Source organism: Pelobates fuscus, chromosome 4 (assembly GCF_036172605.1).
Source record: "Pelobates fuscus isolate aPelFus1 chromosome 4, aPelFus1.pri, whole genome shotgun sequence".
NCBI classification, from domain to species: Eukaryota; Metazoa; Chordata; class Amphibia; order Anura; family Pelobatidae; genus Pelobates; species Pelobates fuscus.
Window position 1 is genome coordinate 3,114,217 of NC_086320.1, and position 18,902 is coordinate 3,133,118.

Below are 18,902 nucleotides of genomic sequence, written 5' to 3' on the forward strand. Positions count from 1 at the left end.
TCATCTAAGTCTATTTGCAGTTAAGTTTACTCTGATTTTTTATACCACGTTCCAATTATTTCACATTTAAAGAGATATCATACCTATTGTACATTTAAAGGTACAGCATCTCCCATTTATTTTGCTTTAGCCATTAGTCACTTAGCTAGCTCCTGGAGTTTACACTCTTTCAGAGTGGTTTTCTATACATTTCTTTCATAGGTTTTTAGTGAATCCCCATTTGTTCCAGTTACTGAGCAGCCTAGTGCTAGTCTATCTCCCTCTCCCCTGTGTGGTACATTAGGTACACCAGAATTATCTCTTCTCCCGAACCTGTCCGCATGCACTGTGTTCCACCCCCATGTCGGGGACCGTCCTATCCGCTCCCCAACGGAGCTATAATCACTGTTACCCCTTCTAGGCTCGTAGCTGCCCAGGAGAACGCTCTCTCCGGTGGATACCTGCGTGGGGGTATATACCGGAGAGAGGGACGCGTGCCAGCAGGGAATCTCTGGAGCTGTGAGTCAGTCTCACGGCCGCAGAGTCCCCGCTGGCTGCCTGGAAGTCCGTGCCGACCAATAGGAGACAGAGCGCCAATTCAAACTGGGTTTGCGCCATTCTCCTGGGTGGTTGGCACCAGTGAGCGCTGATCAGAGGCGACCAATCCGAGGAGCGCTCATTCAAACAGGGTTTTGCGCCCTTTCTTTTGATTGGGTGGTGAAATCAGTCTTGTCCCTGGGCGCTGATTAGCGCAAATTGGTATAATCAGGTTTTGCGCCCTGTCTTCTGATTGGGACGCGAAACCCCTCTCCTCCCCGAACATTGATTTTGTGCCCTGTCTTCGGATTGGGTGGTGAAACTCCTTCCTCCCCCGGGTGCCAATTGGCGAAGTTTGATTTCGACAGAGTAAACGAAGCAACGCCATGGAACTAACTTCGGGGATGTACAGAGCCTCAAGCCCCAGACTTTCTACGCTGATCTGTACATCCGATCGCTCTGCTTTTTGCAGGGATCCCAGATGGGACCCGGGGCTCTCTAGGATTGTAGGTTTCAACCCTGTAACCCCTTCCCTGAGCCCCAAAGTGTACCCCCCCCCCCCCCCCCCGAATGTAATGTGTTGTCATGTGTATCCCTGTGTACTGTTAGCCATTTTCCACCCTAGGAGATACCATCGGTAACCCAGCCCCCTCCTGCTTGGGACTAAGGGAAGTGCATTGTGTGGAATGGGTGCATAAAAGAGGCCTGTTTTCAATCAAGATGGGCAGAGTCCAGTGCTTGAATCTCCAAAACTGTAACCATGCAAGAGTTCCTGACCGGCTAAAGGAAGGGAACTAACAGGAGGTTACACCGCTCATTACACATTATCCAGAATAAGTTCTACAATGTTTTTAATCTGATAAATTTATAACACGTTTCCTAGGTTCAGATTAAGAAAAAGGAATAAGTAATAAAATCTTTATTTTAGTCTACAGAAGTAACCTTTCTTTAAGGGAGCAGCGGTGTGGCACATTGTCCAATATGTGGACAGACATGCTGTGGCATGGAAGACCTGAGCAGCCTCACAGTGTGGTAAGACCAATATCCCAGCGACGGCTAGGACTGGAGGAACTGTCTGATCTGCTCGTTCTCTGGAAGAAATTTAAAGCGAATGAGGAGACGGAGGAGACATGATGTCACACTGAGCACAAAGCTGTCCCACCTGCAATATAGAGGAAGATTAATTACACCAACAGGCAAGATATACCCACAGCGTAATGTGACATTAAATAAAGCACACAATATATACCCACAGCACGCGGAGATATACCCACAGAGTAATGTGACATTAAACAAAGCACACAATATATACCCACAGTATAATGTGACATTAAATAAAGCACGTAGAGATATACCCACATTTCACCTGACATTAATTAAAGCACACAGGCAACCAGGCGGCTATCTCCCTCCATTATATCAGGGCAAAATAAGCTCTGACTCATCGTTCAAATAATTAGCCTCCTTCTGCAGATCTAGAAGCCAGGATGCCCCTCCAAGGGGGAGAGAATTATTTCCACTTAGATAGGCAAGTCCAATCGGACACAATTTTCTTTATTATTTGGGAGTATGTGATTGCATATGAAGCCTATTCCTTACAATAGTCCAGTTATCGTTACACAGATTATTTTAATATATTAATAGAGTAGCATCTACTCACCTTAGTGCCAACTCAAACTTTAAACCCTCCCATGTGACTGACACCCAGCGAGTCAGCCCAGATGATTTTTGTTCAGCCAGCCGCCTCCAGCCCTTCACAGCACTGCAAGTGTGAGATAGGATGTTAGATACTAGACCATCAGGAGGTAAAGGTTGTTAATTCAGGGTGTGGGGGATAAATAGATCAAAGAGAATGTGTAGATGGCGGAAGTAAACAAAACGGTGAAAGAGAAAATAGTACATGAGATGGTGGGAGAGGAGAGATAAAAAGGACAGAGTACATGAGATGGTGGGAGAGGAGAGATAAAAAGGACAGAGTACATGAGATGGTGGGAGAGGAGAGATAAAAAGGACAGAGTACATGAGATGGTGGGAGAGGAGAGATAAAAAGGACAGAGTACATGAGATGGTGGGAGAGGAGACATGAAAAGGACAGAGTACATGAGATGGTGGGAGAGGAGAGATAAAAAGGACAGAGTACATGAGAAGAGGGGTGTGGCGGAACTTGCCGTTCCTTTAGACTGTTTCATCTTTTCATACGTTGGGGAGTTATTGTACCCAAACCCACTTTATTAGACTCCCGAACGAGGACCACCCAAGTAGCTCATTAGAACCTCCCTCTAAAGAGCCGCCCAACCGTCGAAAACGCGCGTCGGGGCTCCATTCTACACTCGTGGTCAGTCTACAGACTTCTTACTTACAGCTCTTGACAGCCGGCATGCGAATAGCACGTTTATTACTGCAGATCTAGACTGACCTTTTCCTTCAGTAGCGGACTGACCCAGGTACTTAGATCTTTTAGGCGTTCTGCTCCATAGTGACAGATATAACTTACCTTATCTTGAGGTGCCCTTGAAGGCACAGATTAGTAAATCATTCGAGCAGTATTATTTCCTCGGCTTCTACCTAATCCAACTTACTGTGTGGGTTGGTGATTATTATCGGCGAGGCAAGGCAGTGATAGTTAGATTTGAGCTCAGATTTGAGCTCAGGTGCCCTCGGAGGCACAGAACAGTATCTATAATCATCAACCCATCTGGTTACCATAACCACAACTATTTTCGTTTACTCGTCCCAAAAGTCCCTCTTGGGACTTCACTCCACACATTTTCCTGGAATGGTTTTGGGCTTTCACCTCATGGCCAGCCGGGCTATCTGGGGATATGACTCTTGTGGGGTACTGTTAATATTGGGGGTACTTTTGGGGGCATTGTATAAATATTATGTATGTTTTCCTGTAACTGAGAGACAATGGCGTTATAGTTTCTGACTCCATCATCTCCCAGACACAGGGATGCCAGGGAGTGGCTTGCTATGTTTCTGTATGGAGACCCCCTGCTGAGGGTCTGTGTATAAATCGAGAGAGTTTTTCCTGAATAAACCAGATGACCCCCAGAACTGACTCGTCTAGTTACTGGGGAGATACGAGCTTAATCACACAACGGTTCCAGTCTGGCTGAGAGGAGTAATAGTGGCGGTAACCAGATGGGTTACCGGGAGTTCCCTACATTTAGTGGCAGTGGTGGGATGGTACCTCCCAGCCGAAAGAAACCAGCATTCACCAGCTGTGAATAGAGCCGAACATGTGGATGAATTATGCCGTGCTAAAACGAACAACCCTCAACGAGTTGCTGGAAGCCAAAAGGACAAGTTGCCATCAACCGATCCAATGCAGCCCTGATTGGAAGGCGATGGTACCAGCAGCAGTACTGCTATCCCGGCGAAACGGAATTACAACGTGAGATGCGGATTTGCTTCGCTTACTATGGAGGCAATCCGTCAGAGGAGATCGTGGCCCGAACACTTTCGGAGGTACAGGCTTACACTTTAGCGAAAGGCGATTGGGAGAACCAACTACAACTAACTAAACGGCGAGCCTTAGACATACCAACAGTCATTTCAGCAGCTCCCGAACACAAGCCAAAAATCCCATACCACGCTGTGACGAAAGCACCTTTGTCACTGGGATTTGGAGAGGCCTGCTTGCCAGCCTCTTACCCTGTGACTATGGCCCCTGGGATATATTGCCCTTTAACCCCTTAAGGACACATGACATGTGTGACATGTCATGATTCCCTTTTATTCCAGAAGTTTGGTCCTTAAGCGGTTAAAAACACCATTTGGGCATATTAGATTTTAAAGTCACTGTTTCTGCCCCTGGGACTTTTAACTGGAACAGATTCAAAAATGTGGCGGCAGCCAGCTTAAATTGTCCAGCAGTGTTTTATGGTCGAGTGTATGGAATTGTTTTGGGCATGGGACCATATGCACGGTGGGGCAAAAATAAGACTTCCAGGAAATTCCTGAACCCCTAAACCGATCGGGATCATTTTTGGATATGTTGTTGACCCAGATAAGGCTATCAGGGGATGTGACGTTTGTGGGGATATGTTGTATTTTGGGGTACTTTTGGGGGTTTGTAAAAATGTATGTTTTTTCTGCTAAGAGTTAATTGTCTTAGTTAATTTTATCACAGGTAGAGGGGAGGGTTTGTGTTCTGTATGTGGGAGTGTCGGACATTGTTCCATCAGGTCTAGGGGCAGTGCCTCTGGCCTGAGGAATTGTATAAATTGAGTGCTGGCTTGCATTAAGGAGACCTGTTCTACTCTTCATGAAGTCTTGGCTCATCTTTGGGGGATTGGAGAACTACACTCTGGGGATTGCTATAATCACTATACTCCCCAGAGTATAATCACTAGCTCTTGTAAGAGCTGTTGCTGTTTCGCTCTCTGGACTAAGGAGAGGTTCACCCACTGGAAGCTGGAGCCCGGTCTTGGGTCCAGGGTGGGTGGAGGACTGGGAAACCCCAACCAAATTGCGGCGGTTCGTGGGGTTTACGGTGGTTATGGTGTCGAGTGCGGTGCTGATGGTCCTAGGCGAGCCCTAGGAGCATTGTTCGACCCAGTCAGGGTGGCAGGCGGTCCGTTACACGCGCATTTAAGACATTTGCGGAATCGGAAGAGGACATCAATGAATTCCTACAAGATTTTGAATGTCTATGTCACCTACAGGGCCTCCACAGATTGGGTCCCTCTCCTAGCGGGGAGATTGACGGGAAAAGCCGCAGACGCCTACAGAGTCGTTCCCGACACAGACCTACGGAATTATGCCCGAGTCAAGCAAGTATTGCTGGCCAGATATGCAATCACACCAGAGGCATATTGCAGAACATTCCGTGAATCAAGAAAAAGCAAAAAGGATTCACATACCGAGTGGGTCTGCTGTTTAACTAGGGCTGCCCTCAATTGGATGCAAGCGCAACCGGCCAAGACCCCGGAGGAGATATTACAAGTTGTCTTGCTTGAACAATTTTACTATGAACTCTCCTTCGAGATACAAGAATTGGTGAGGGACTGCCAACCTCTAACCCTAAATGAAGCTACTCAGCGGGCAGATGAATACCTGGATGCCCGGAAACCTCAGTGACCCAGCTACCGACCTCCACTACGCCTTGTTCAACCCTATGCTCCTGATCCAGCACCCCAACCACGAAGCCGATTGACGCCAGTATCATCACAGAAGGCACCAAATCGAGCCAGCACTCAGTGCCATTAATGCTTCCGCTATGGGCACATTAGAAGAGACTGCCCACAGCCGTTCACAGTGGCTGCAACCAGGACCACCAACAGGACCCAGAGCAGCCGTCCATTTTTTATCATGTAGACGCCTCGTCTACCCAACCCATCACTGAAGAAGCCTGGAGCTTCCTACATGAAGCCGACCCACTACAAGCTGCAGCGGATAACAAAGAGAGCAAAATAGGGCTACTGGTCTAAGAATTCCCTAAGCGACAGAGTACCATGTACAGATAGAGATAAGATGAGAGAACAGACAGACAAGTTGCTAATAAGTATCGGGGGTAGCCGCAGTGTAGAGCTGAGAGATTAGGTCATAAGATAAAAAAATAAATAAAATCGGAAACGTGTGGAGCCCCTACCATTGTTAAGTCAGCTCTTCAACAATAACAGGGCTCCAACGCTGCCCTATTTATTTTATCAATGCATACTGCCTAGTGACCTAATCCATACATCACCCGAGAAATCGCAGAGAATCTAGTCCATTGCACCATGGTTAAGAGCAACCGGTGAGAAATAATCAGTTCATTCTGCTGTAGGGCCAGAACCAAAAGACTTACCTCTTATCCGACCTTAACCCACCCGTACAATCCTGAACCCTACACACTGCAGATAGTGTTTCTCCACCCTGATGAATACTGACCTGCGTGCCATGATGATGTGCCGGTCTGCTGGGGCCCCCAAGCTTATATGAAGACACCGCACAGTGTTAAGATTTCTGAAGACGAGCAGCATGGGTCGAGGTAGCGCCCGCAGCACCTTCATGATGTCATCAAAGTGTTCCTTAGCCATGTCCCGCATGTACCTCGTCTCCTCTTGTGTCAGAGAATTGCCCAGGGCACCGGGGACAGACAACGGCCGTTGGAGAAGGATTTCACAGAACAGGAAGTAATCTTAAAGTAAAGCATGATTGGGAGGAAATTAGACAGAAGTTCATCTATTTCCATCAATTAAATAAAAACCACAATAAATTATTAAAAAAAAAAACAAAAAATTAGTCTATAAAAACAAACAGGCCAGGTGAACAACAAGGCAACAAGGGTAATTGCTCTGTATAAACAAATCAAATAGCTAACATAGCGTAAAAAAGTAATAATTTAGGGTCTAGATATATGTGATATAGATACACTCACAAACAAATGAGAGAATCGAGCCTTTCACCCACTCAGGGGTACTTTGACGAAAATGAGGAGCAGTGTCTTCCAACCAGATATGCAAAATAAAGAATCAAAATATAGTGAAGCACATTATAAAATAGTATAACACATTTTATTGGTCGCACTTACACTTTAGTAGTAAAAAAAGGGCTAAACCAACAGCTGCTTGAGATGAACCGGAGATTCCGTAAGATATAAATACTCGCAAGGAATAACTCGTAAGAATCCCTGAAGAAGTCCAGCATTTTAAAACGGACGAAACGCGTTGGATTTTATTCCCTGTGGACTTTTATTTTATATTGTTTATTTTATGTATTGTTGTAATTCTAATACTGCTCCGAGACCCCCACTGTGGAACTTTGGATTTTCAAACACCAGGAGGTCCATAATTATTTGGAGACATGCCCTTTTTTTACTACTAAAGTGTAAGTGCGACCAATAAAATGTGTTATACTATTTTATAACGTGCTTCACTATATTTTGATTCTTTATTTTGCATATCTGGTTGGAAGACACTGCTCCTCATTTTCGTCAAAGTACCCCTGAGTGGGTGAAAGGCTCGATTCTCTCATTTGTTTGTGAGTGTATCTATATCACATATATCTAGACCCTAAATTATTACTTTTTTACGCTATGTTAGCTATTTGATTTGTTTATACAGAGCACATGCCTGGAGAATCTACCTAATGCAGGTTATTCTATTTGTATATTAATATATACTCTACGTATTCTGGGTGGGTTCCACTTCTTTATATATGGTTATATTTGCTTAGGTGGCTGTGGAGTACACCTGGGATCACTTCCAGTAATACGTTTTCTCACCTTTAGTGTATATACTTTCTTTTTGTTTTTATAACAAGGGTAATTGTCTGGCAGTGCTAGGTCCAGGAATAGCCCAATTCGTCAGGTGGATGTTCCAGTGCCAGGTATAGGTCAGTAAGATAAAATGCATTTCTAGGTCAGGGTTTAGGTCAATGGGTCAGGTGGAGTTTCTAAACCTGGGGTTTAGGTCAGTGGGTCAGGAGATGGTTCTAGGCCTGTGTTTAGGTGAATGGGTCTGTTACGGTTACTCTTAGGCTAGCTGAGAGCTGGACCGTTTAGTCGTCTGGACTCCTAGTTGCTGAAGAGGGGAGAGCCGAGTTCCATAGTATTCCATTCGAGTCCTGTAAGTGTGGAATCATCCCACTAGCTATAGCATAGCTAGGATACCTTTTCTACCCACAAAACGAGTCAAAGCAGCGATTTGAGGGTCAAGTAAGAACTGAGGACTGGGCTGACCAGCCTGCTTTTTATTGTGGTTACATGTAAAAAGGATACTCCCAGGGGGAGGCATAAAATCACCAATCACATATTGGGTACCTCCCACACATCTCCTCCCCTCAGATAAACAGTTAACCCAATTATACAGTACATATTTTTAACCAAGTTCTGGATGTACCCCGAAACCAGGGGGTACCCCTTTAAATCCTACACCGCTGTACAGATCTTGTTCAGGGGAGCAACATATCCGAAAACCAACCCGTTCGGATGAACGGTTCAGGAGTTAGGGGTTTTCAAAGTTTTGACCGACCGCACAGACTTTCTGGCCGAAAATAGTTCCACACGTTTAGGCCTTGCGGTCGGTCTCCGTTCGGACGGTAAAACTCCACGAACCCATGGCCATCCATAGTTATCCTGGAGGTCGCTGTACTCCCCATGCGGAGAGTAATCGTCCTACCGAACGGTGGGCTGTTCGGTAGGTCCAGCACGAAGTTATGCTATCCTGGAGGTCTCAGCGGTGTTCGCCTGGGTGCGTCTCCGTTTTTAGTTCCAGACGATTGCTGGCAAACACCGCTGTTCGTACGTAAGATGGCCGCGAACACGTGCAAAGTCCCGAAATGGCGGCCACCTATACGCTTACACAAAGGATTCGTGCTGAACCATACCAACGACTGCACATAAGTCACAAAGGCGAAAATAGCATTTAAAGGTACACAGTGCAATAAGGTTTTTGTAACAGTTTTTGTAACAGTGCTCCCTTTTTGTGGAACACTCTGGCAGACACCGTCTGACCCCTTTTCGGGGCAGACTAAGGCTGTCCAGACCGCTGGTTATGCTGGGCTGAGGTCCGTTTGTCTGGACAACCCGTCCGCATTGCCATTCTGTTTCCCGGGTCGGTAGGAAATGGTGAAATTGAAGGGTTGTAATGATAAGCTCCAACGTAATAACCTGCCGTTATCTCCAGAGACCCGGTTTAGCCACACCAATGGGTTATGGTCGGTGACCAGAGTGAACTCTTGTCCATATAAATAGGGAGTCAATTTCTTTAATGCCCACACCAAGGCCAAACACTCCTTTTCAATCGCTGCATAGCTGACTTCGCGGGGCAGGAGCTTCCGGCTGATGTAGGCCACTGGGTGCTCCCCTCCATCTTCACCTACTTGGCTAAGGACGGCTCCCAGCCCGAACATGGAAGCGTCTGTATGGACGATAAAACGTTTGTTAAGGGCTGGGGCCGCCAAGACAGGAGCATTAACCAAAGCATTTTTGAGGGCCTGAAAAGCCGTTTCACAGTGGGGAGACCACAGGACCTGTCGAGGTAAGTTTTTCTTGGTCAAGTCAGTCAAGGGTTTGGCAAGTGTGCTGTAGTCGGGTACAAATCGTCTGTAGTACCCTGCTGTGCCCAGAAAGGCTAAAACCTGGGTTTTTGTGATGGGGGTGGGCCAGTTGGCAACAGCTTCTATCTTGGCCGGCTCTGGTCGCTGTTTTCCGCACCCCACCCGATGACCCAGGTACTGTACCTCGGCCATCCCAAAGTGACATTTTTCTGGTTTCAGAGTCAGGCCAGCCGCCCGGATCTGATCCAGAACCATTCCTACATGAGCTAAGTGGTCCTCCCAGGACTCACTGTGAATCGCTATGTCGTCCAGGTATGCACAGGCAAAACCCTGGAAGCCATCCAGGAGTCTATCCACCAAGCGCTGGAATGTAGCGGGGGCGTTCTTCATCCCAAACGGCATTACCTTAAACTGGTATAGGCCGAAGGGGGTGACGAAGGCCGACTTGGGGATAGCCTCCGGGGCCAGGGGAATCTGCCAGTAACCCTTACAGAGGTCGATAGTGGTCAGGTAATTTCCCCTGGCTATGCGATCAAGTAGCTCGTCTACCCTGGGCATAGGGTAGGCGTCTGTTACTGTTTTTTCATTGAGTCTCCGATAGTCTACACAGAACCGGGTTGTCCCATCTTTCTTGGGTACCAGGACAACCGGGGAGGCCCAGGGACTATCGGAGGGCTCAATCACCTTGAGTTGGAGCATCTCATCTATCTCCTTCTTCATCCCGGCTCTAACTGCCTCGGGGATGCGATACGGGGGTTGGCGTAAGGGTGTTTGTCCGGGGGTATCGACCTGGTGGGTAGTTAAGGTGGTGTACCCTGGTTTCTGAGAGAACGTGAGGTGCTTGGACTGGAGGAGTTCCTATCTGAACCTGGGTCACTACCCCTGTGGGTGGACTCTTTTCCAGTAAGTCGGGAATGGGTAGACTGTCGGGGTCTTCCTGGGGAGGACAACATACGGCGGTCACGTTCTCGGGTCGCTCCAAGTATTCCTTGAGCATGTTTACGTGGAATGTCTTCCTGAGGTTGTTGTCGTGACAACTGGCTATAACATAAGTGGTGTCGCCCCTTTTTTCTACGATCTGGTATGGGCCCTGCCATGATGCTTGTAACTTGTCTGTCTTTACCGGCTTAAGTACTAACACCTTTTGTCCTACGGTAAAGATTCTCCTTCGGGCCCCCCTATCGTACCATACCTTCTGTCTTTTCTGGGCCGACTGGAGGTTAGCCTGCACTGATTTGGCTAGCTGCTCCATGCGGTCCCTGAGTTCCAATACGTATGGCACAATAGGGACACCGTCCGTTTCCGTCTCTCCTTCCCAGTGTTCCCGGATCAGGTTTAGGGGGCCCCGTACCTTTCGTCCGTAGAGCAACTCAAAGGGAGAGAACCCTGTCGTTTCCTGGGGCACCTCCCGATACGCAAATAGGAGATGCGGCAGAAAGCGTTCCCAATCTCGGTACTCCTGTGTGAACGTTTTGAGCATTTGCTTGAGGGTTCCGTTAAACCTCTCACAAAGTCCGTTCGTTTGGGGGTGATAGGGTGAACTCAGGAGGGATTTAATTTTGCACACCTGCCAGAGTTGTTGGGTCAATTCTGCTGTGAATTGGGTGCCCCGGTCGGATAGAATTTCTTTTGGAAATCCTACCCGGGAGAACACTTGTACCAGGGCATTCGCTACCGTATCCGCTTGGATGTTGGACAGAGCGACTGCCTCGGGGTACCGGGTAGCGTAGTCTACTACGGTAAGGATGTAGCGCTTACCGGAGGGACTAGGGGTGGCCAGTGGTCCTACTAGGTCAATAGCAACCCTGCTAAAGGGTTCCTCTACAATGGGCATATTGACTAGATGCGCTTTAGGGTGATCGCCTCGCCTTCCCACTCGTTGACATACATCGCAAGTATTACAGTAATTCTTAACGTCAGCGTGTACTCCTGGCCAAAAGAATGTGTGGGTAATGCGGTGTAGCGTACGTGTTATAGCTAAGTGACCTGCCAAGGGGATGTCGTGTCCTATTTTGAGGATTTCCCGACGGTATTTGTGGGGTACTACCAACTGTCGCCTACGTTGTCCCTTTTTCTCTGTCAAGCGGTATAGTTTCCCTTTTTCCCATAGAAAAGTTTCGTTATCTGCCCCGCTCCCCCCTGTCTCTGCTCGTTCCCGGTATTTTTGTAATGTCGGGTCAGTCCTAGACTCGGTCTCAAAAGTAACTGGGGTGTCCCAGGGTATGGGGTCTAACAGGTCAAGAGAAGTCGGGGTTGGTCTTACCTGGGTCTCCCGCACTGGTGAGGGTTCTCGGTCCGTCCGGGCTTGTGCTCGGGTAGTCACTGGGTTCGCTTCGTTGGTATATACTGGTGCATAGGCAGAAGTCATGGGGCCCAAATCGTTGCCCAGTAGTACTTCAGCAGGTAAATGGTCCATTATACCCACGTTCACAGCCCCTTTCCCCGCTCCCCAATCAAGATGTACTTTAGCGGTCGGGACTTTGTACACATCCCCTCCCGCCACTCTAACGGCTACGGTCTGCCCTGACCTCTTGTGTTCTGGCACCAAATGACTCTGCACCAGTGTTATGGTAGCCCCTGTGTCTCTCAACCCCTCGGTAGATCGCCCTTCGAGCCATACCTTCTGCCGATGGTGCTGTCGGTTATCCGAAGCCGCATATACCGGGTCTGCCTCGTGAAGCGGCCCCAAATATTCTTCCATAGGGGTCTCCTGGTTAACACAGAGGGCTCGGGCAGGACGGTAGGGCCCAGAGGGGTAATTGTAATTCCTGGGCGTCTGGTGCGTGCCAAGCGGGCAGTTGGCCATGAAATGTCCTGGTTGCTTGCATCGTTGGCAAGTGGGCCTAGGGCGATCAAAATTGTTATTGGATGACCCTGAGTGTCTGGGGGGCCCGGCGGGTACCGGGGCCCGGAACTCCGTACGAGGGGGTGCACGGTAAACCTCTCTGGGCTCAACCCGTGCTGGAGCCCGGTAGTTTGTGGACTCGTGAAGACGTGAATCATAGTGTTCATCAGCTAATTTGGCCGCTTCTTCTAGAGTGGAAGGTCGCCTGTCTCGCAGCCACTCCTTCCCTTTTTGTTCCATGCCATCGTAAAAATGTTCTAAGAGGAATAATTGTAAAATTTCCTCACCAGTCACAGCTTTACTTCCGTTCATCCAGTGATTTACCGCTCTCCGCATTCGGTGCGCCCATTCCATATGTGTATCGTTAGGCTTCTTTTTCGTGCCCCGAAACTGCCGGCGATACGTGTCTGGAGTCACCGCGTATCTTCTTAGCAGAGTCTCTTTAACTCGTTCATATTGTGTCACTTCCTCAGCACCCAAGGTACGAAAAGCTTCCAGGGCTCGCCCGGATAGCTTCCCAGACAAGATCGTGGGCCACTCTCTGGTGGGAATCTGGTGCAAGGCGCATTGCCTTTCGAAGTCCGCCAAGTACTCATCAATTCCTGTCTCGCTCTCCAGGAAGGATCGGAATGCCGCAAAGGGTATTTTAGGCTTCCCAGCAGTTTCAACAGGAACGATTACTTGCGGGGCTTCAGCAGTGCGTTGTGCGTTGGCCATTTCAACGTTGTAGGCTCGGGTCTTTTGTAAATCCGCGTCTGCCTCCACCATCAATTGCTGTATCAGTTCTATAGATGGGTTTGGCCCGTATAAGGGAAGCCTCCCCCGAACAATTCTTGCCTTTGCATCATCATCCGTGATTGGTATTTCCGCCATTGTGGAGCTTTGATCCAGTTCTGTCAATTCTGCGATCAGATCCCTCTTTGGCCGGTTGCTGGCGTGCCTTCCTCTGCTTTCCAATAAATCTTTCAGGGTTGTACGTTTCAATTTTGCGTAGGTGCTCTCCATCCGTTCCGTGCCTCTCCTAGGATATCCAGAATCATCCCACCGCTGCCACCAAATGTTACGGTTACTCTTAGGCTAGCTGAGAGCTGGACCGTTTAGTCGTCTGGACTCCTAGTTGCTGAAGAGGGGAGAGCCGAGTTCCATAGTATTCCATTCGAGTCCTGTAAGTGTGGAATCATCCCACTAGCTATAGCATAGCTAGGATACTTTTTCTACCCACAAAACGAGTCAAAGCAGCGATTTGAGGGTCAAGTAAGAACTGAGGACTGGGCTGACCAGCCTGCTTTTTATTGTGGTTACATGTAAAAAGGATACTCCCAGGGGGAGGCATAAAATCACCAATCACATATTGGGTACCTCCCACACATCTCCTCCCCTCAGATAAACAGTTAACCCAATTATACAGTACATATTTTTAACCAAGTTCTGGATGTACCCCGAAACCAGGGGGTACCCCTTTAAATCCTACACCGCTGTACAGATCTTGTTCAGGGGAGCAACATATCCGAAAACCAACCCGTTCGGATGAACGGTTCAGGAGTTAGGGGTTTTCAAAGTTTTGACCGACCGCACAGACTTTCTGGCCGAAAATAGTTCCACACGTTTAGGCCTTGCGGTCGGTCTCCGTTCGGACGGTAAAACTCCACGAACCCATGGCCATCCATAGTTATCCTGGAGGTCGCTGTACTCCCCATGCGGAGAGTAATCGTCCTACCGAACGGTGGGCTGTTCGGTAGGTCCAGCACGAAGTTATGCTATCCTGGAGGTCTCAGCGGTGTTCGCCTGGGTGCGTCTCCGTTTTTAGTTCCAGACGATTGCTGGCAAACACCGCTGTTCGTACGTAAGATGGCCGCGAACACGTGCAAAGTCCCGAAATGGCGGCCACCTATACGCTTACACAAAGGATTCGTGCTGAACCATACCAACGACTGCACATAAGTCACAAAGGCGAAAATAGCATTTAAAGGTACACAGTGCAATAAGGTTTTTGTAACAGTTTTTGTAACAGGGTCAAGTGGGAGGTTCTAGACCATGTTTTAGGTCAGTGGGTCAGTAGGTGGTTCTAGGTTCCGTTTAGGTAATGGGTCAGGAGGAAGTTCTAGGCCTGGGTTTAGGTAAGTGAGTCAGGTGGAGGTTGTAGTTCCAAGTATAGGTCAATGGGTCAGATGGGTGTTCAATGCCTAGGTAGAGATGCCCAGTATTAAACACTAATACTGGGACAAATAAGGCAGTGACAGAAATGGTAAAACTCATTGAGCCTCAACACGTGTTCTTGGAGGGGCCTGCTGGCCAGCTCTTACTAAAATACTATGGGCCCTTTAAAAAAGACTGTGTGAACAGACTTGGTTCGTGGGACTTTATATTTGGTTCGCAAACCAAACAGCCACACAAATTGGAGACCACTCTGGAGCTTGTTAAGTCGAATTGCTACTTTGTAACACTTTCCACCGCAGTGTTCTAAGTGTTCATTTCCTATGGATGACCATGACGTGGTGGCCATCTTGTTCGCATGAAAACAGGCAGGAGTGTTTGGTCGTCGAGTTCATGGAACTATTTTCAGACACTGAAACTCCCGAACACCGCTGGACTTCCATGATCGCCTGGGTTCAGTTTTAATGCCCTTAGGAATACACAGTTCGGTAGAAACGTTCCCACAAACAAGGGGAACAAGCTCCAGGGTAAGACTATTGACTATGTTCGGTAGTTTGTTCGATTTTAAACTACCGAACTAGACCGACCGCAAGCCCTGATTCTCTGGAGCTGTTTTGGGCATGGGACCATGCGTGCGGTCGATCAAATTATGACTTCCAGGAAAATTCCTAATTTTTTTTGATATTTTGATTTTTTGATATGTTGGTCACCCAGATCGGGGCTATCAAGGGATGTAACTTTTGTGGGGATTTTGTGTGTTTTAAGGTATTTTGGGGGTTTTGTAAAAATTTATGTTTTCTGTGCCTGGAGATAATGAAGTTTAAGTGGCCACTATAGGCACCCAGACTACTTCAGCTTAATTAAGTGGTCTGGGTGCCAGGTCCATCTAGGATTAACCCTGCCTGATGTAAACATAGCAGTTTCAGAGAAACCTATGGGTTAATCCAGCCTTTCACATTGAGAAGACGCCAGCGTCCATAGGAAAGCATTGAAAATGCTTTCCTATGGACTGGCTGAATGTGTGCGGCTCTTGCCACGCATGCGCATTCAGCCGATGACGACCGAAGGAGGAGGAGAGTCCCTGGCGCTGGAGAAAGATAAGGGATTTAACCCCTTCCTCCCCCTTCAGCCTGGCGGGAGTGGGAACCTGATGGTGGGGGCACCCTCAGGGCACTTTAGTGGTCCTTTAATACAGTGGCTGACTCAATTATCTCCCAGGCATAGGGGAGGGATTGACCTAGTTTATATTCTGGACCCGAGAGCCAATGTAATTGTGTATATGCTTTTACTGTAGTCTACTCTCAGGTCCAGGGGGGGTGCCCCTTGCATGGGGACCTGCATATAAGGCTAGTTGTGGCTGCCATTAAACATATGGATATCTGTCATGGATTTCTCTGCATTGCTAGTTGTGGCTGCCATTAAACAGATTCGTTTTACCCTTCATGAAGTCTAGGCTCATGTTTGGGGCAGTGGAGAGCTATATTCACTCTGGGGATTGCTATAATCACTATACTCCCTTGGGTTGCAATACTTGCTCTTGTAAGAGCAGCCTGCTTTGCTCTCTTGATTAGGAGAGGTATACCCCACTGGAAGCTGGATCCTGGTCTTGGATCCAGGGTGGGTGGAGGAAAGCGAGACCCCAACCAAGCTGCGGTAGTTTGTGGGGTTCACTGAGGGTATGGTGTCTGGTGCGGTGCTTATGGTACCCAAGGATAACTAGGAAGCAGCGACTGACTGAGGTACCGGGTCAGGGTACCAGGTGGTCTGTCACACTCATTGCTATCCAATCACCAGGATGTCACTGAGAAAGCACCAATACACACAGTTCACACACATCAGGTGGATACATAGGGACAACAATGAAGAAGAGAAAGAGAACAAACCTTTGACTCCAAGTTCAGCTGAATGCTTCTCCATGTCCCGCTGATTGTGAAGTACGATTGCCCGCCATAGCTTACACAGTGAAGTACGATCCCTGTGCAGTACAACACAGATCAAGAACAATACTACAAAAAAAGGACAGAAAAACACTCACAAACACGCGCACACACCTCGTTACCTCAGACTCAGATTTTCGTACAGTCCGTGGTCCAACAAAACTAACTGGGCCTTTCCATCTCGACCTTTATTTACCAGAACTGTAGAGACAAAAAACATGTTCCAGATCAAGACATGATATGCACACAATGACATCACTTCAAACAGTCAGGAAAGTGAGTTTTAAAATGTTTTAACTGGTTTCAATTATGAATTCTATGTGACGGCTCAAGATAATGTCATGTTTATATTAAGGTTTTTTTTTGACAAAGTGGAGGAAATATTCTGCTCTCAATGTAATGGGAGTTACAGAGAGGGAGCATTCTGTTGGTATCAATGTAATGGGAGTTACAGAGAGGGAGCAATCTGCTGGTATCAATGTAATGGGGATTATAGAGAGGGAGCAATCTGCTGGTATCAATGTAATGGGGATTATAGACAGGGAGCAATCTGCTGGTATCAATATAATGGGAGTTACAGAGAGGGAGCAATCTGCTGGTATCAATGTAATGGGAGTTACAGAGAGGGAGCAATCTGATGGTATCCATGTAATGGGAGTTACAGAGAAGGAGCAATCTGCTGGTATCAATGTAATGGGAGTTACAGAGAGGGAGCAATCTGCTGGTATCAATATAATGGGAGTTACAGAGAGGGAGCAATCTGATGGTATCCATGTAATGGGAGTTACAGAGAGGGAGCAATCTGCTGGTATCAATGTAATGGGAGTTACAGAGAGGGAGCAATCTGCTGGTATCAATATAATGGGAGTTACAGAGAGGGAGCAATCTGCTGGTATCAATGTAATGGGAGTTACAGAGAGGGAGCAATCTGCTGGTATCAATGTAATGGGGATTATAGAGAGGGAGCAATCTGCTGGTATCAATGTAATGGGGATTATAGAGAGGGAGCAATCTGCTGGTATGAATATAATGGGAGTTACAGAGAGGGAGCAATTTGCTGGTATCAATATAATGGGAGTTACAGAGAGGGAGCAATCTGCTGGTATCAATGTAATGGGGATTATAGAGAGGGAGCAATCTGCTGGTATCAATATAATGGGAGTTACAGAGAGGGAGCAATCTGCTGGTATCAATGTAATGGGGATTATAGAGAGGGAGCAATCTGCTGGTATCAATATAATGGGAGTTACAGAGAGGGAGCAATCTGCTGGTATCAATGTAATGGGGATTATAGAGAGGGAGCAATCTGCTGGTATCAATGTAATGGGGATTATTGACAGGGAGCAATCTGCTGGTATCAATGTAATGGGAGTTACAGAGAGGGAGCAATCTGCTGGTATCAATGTAATGGGAGTTACAGAGAGGGAGCAATCTGCTGGTATCCATGGAATGGGGATTATAGAGAGGGAGCAATCTGCTGGTATCCATGGAATGGGGATTATAGAGAGGGAGCAATCTGCTGGTATCAATGTAATGGGGATTATAGAGAGGGAGCAATCTGCTGGTATCAATGTAATGGGAGTTACAGAGAGGGCGCAATCTGCTGGTATCAATGTAATGGGGATTATAGAGAGGGAGCAATCTGCTGGTATCAATGTAATGGGAGTTACAGAGAGGGAGCAATCTGATGGTATCCATGTAATGGGAGTTACAGAGAGGGAGCAATCTGCTGGTATCAATGTAATGGGAGTTACAGAGAGGGCGCAATCTGCTGGTATCAATGTAATGGGGATTATTGACAGGGAGCAATCTGCTGGTATCAATACAATGGGAGTTACAGAGAGGGAGCAATCTGTTGGTATCAATGTAATGGGGATTAGAGAGAGGGAGCAATCTGCTGGTATCAATGTAATGGGGATTATAGAGAGGGAGCAATCTGCTGGTATCAATGTAATAGGGATTATAGACAGGGAGCAATCTGCTGGTATCAATGTAATAGGGATTATAGACAGGGAGCAATCTGCTGGTATCAATGTAATGGGAGTTACAGAGAGAGAGCAATCTGCTGGTATCAATGTAATGGGGATTATAGAGAGGGAGCAATCTGATGGTATCAGTGTAATGGGAGTTACAGAGAGGGAGCAATCTGCTGGTATCAATGTAATGGGGATTATAGCGAGGGAGCAATCTGATGGTATCAGTGTAATGGGAGTTACAGAGAGGGAGCAATCTGCTGGTATCAATGTAATGGGGATTACAGAGAGGGAGCAATCTGCTGGTATCAATGTAATGGGGATTACAGAGAGGGAGCAATCTGCTGTTATCAATATAATGGGAGTTACAGAGAGGGAGCAATCTGCTGGTATCCATTTAATAGGGATTATAGAGAGGGAGCAATCTGCTGGTATCAATGTAATAGGGATTATAGAGAGGGAGCAATCTGCTGGTATCAATGTAATGGG

The 18,902-nt window shown here is 47.4% G+C and overlaps 1 protein-coding gene across 1 annotated transcript in view; it reads right to left on the minus strand.

The window, feature by feature from the left end:
* Positions 1-1,420: 1,420 nt before the first annotated feature.
* The window catches only part of ADCK5 (aarF domain containing kinase 5), a 93,963-nt gene continuing 76,481 nt past the window's right edge, over positions 1,421-18,902 (minus strand). The window contains exons 11-15 of the mRNA XM_063450907.1: positions 16,563-16,641; positions 16,387-16,478; positions 6,394-6,643; positions 2,177-2,278; positions 1,421-1,678 (exon numbers count right to left, since the gene is read on the minus strand). Of these exons, the coding sequence (XP_063306977.1) occupies positions 1,573-1,678; positions 2,177-2,278; positions 6,394-6,643; positions 16,387-16,478; positions 16,563-16,641 (629 nt within the window). The 3' untranslated portion in view covers positions 1,421-1,572. The remainder of the gene's footprint in view (positions 1,679-2,176; positions 2,279-6,393; positions 6,644-16,386; positions 16,479-16,562; positions 16,642-18,902) is intronic.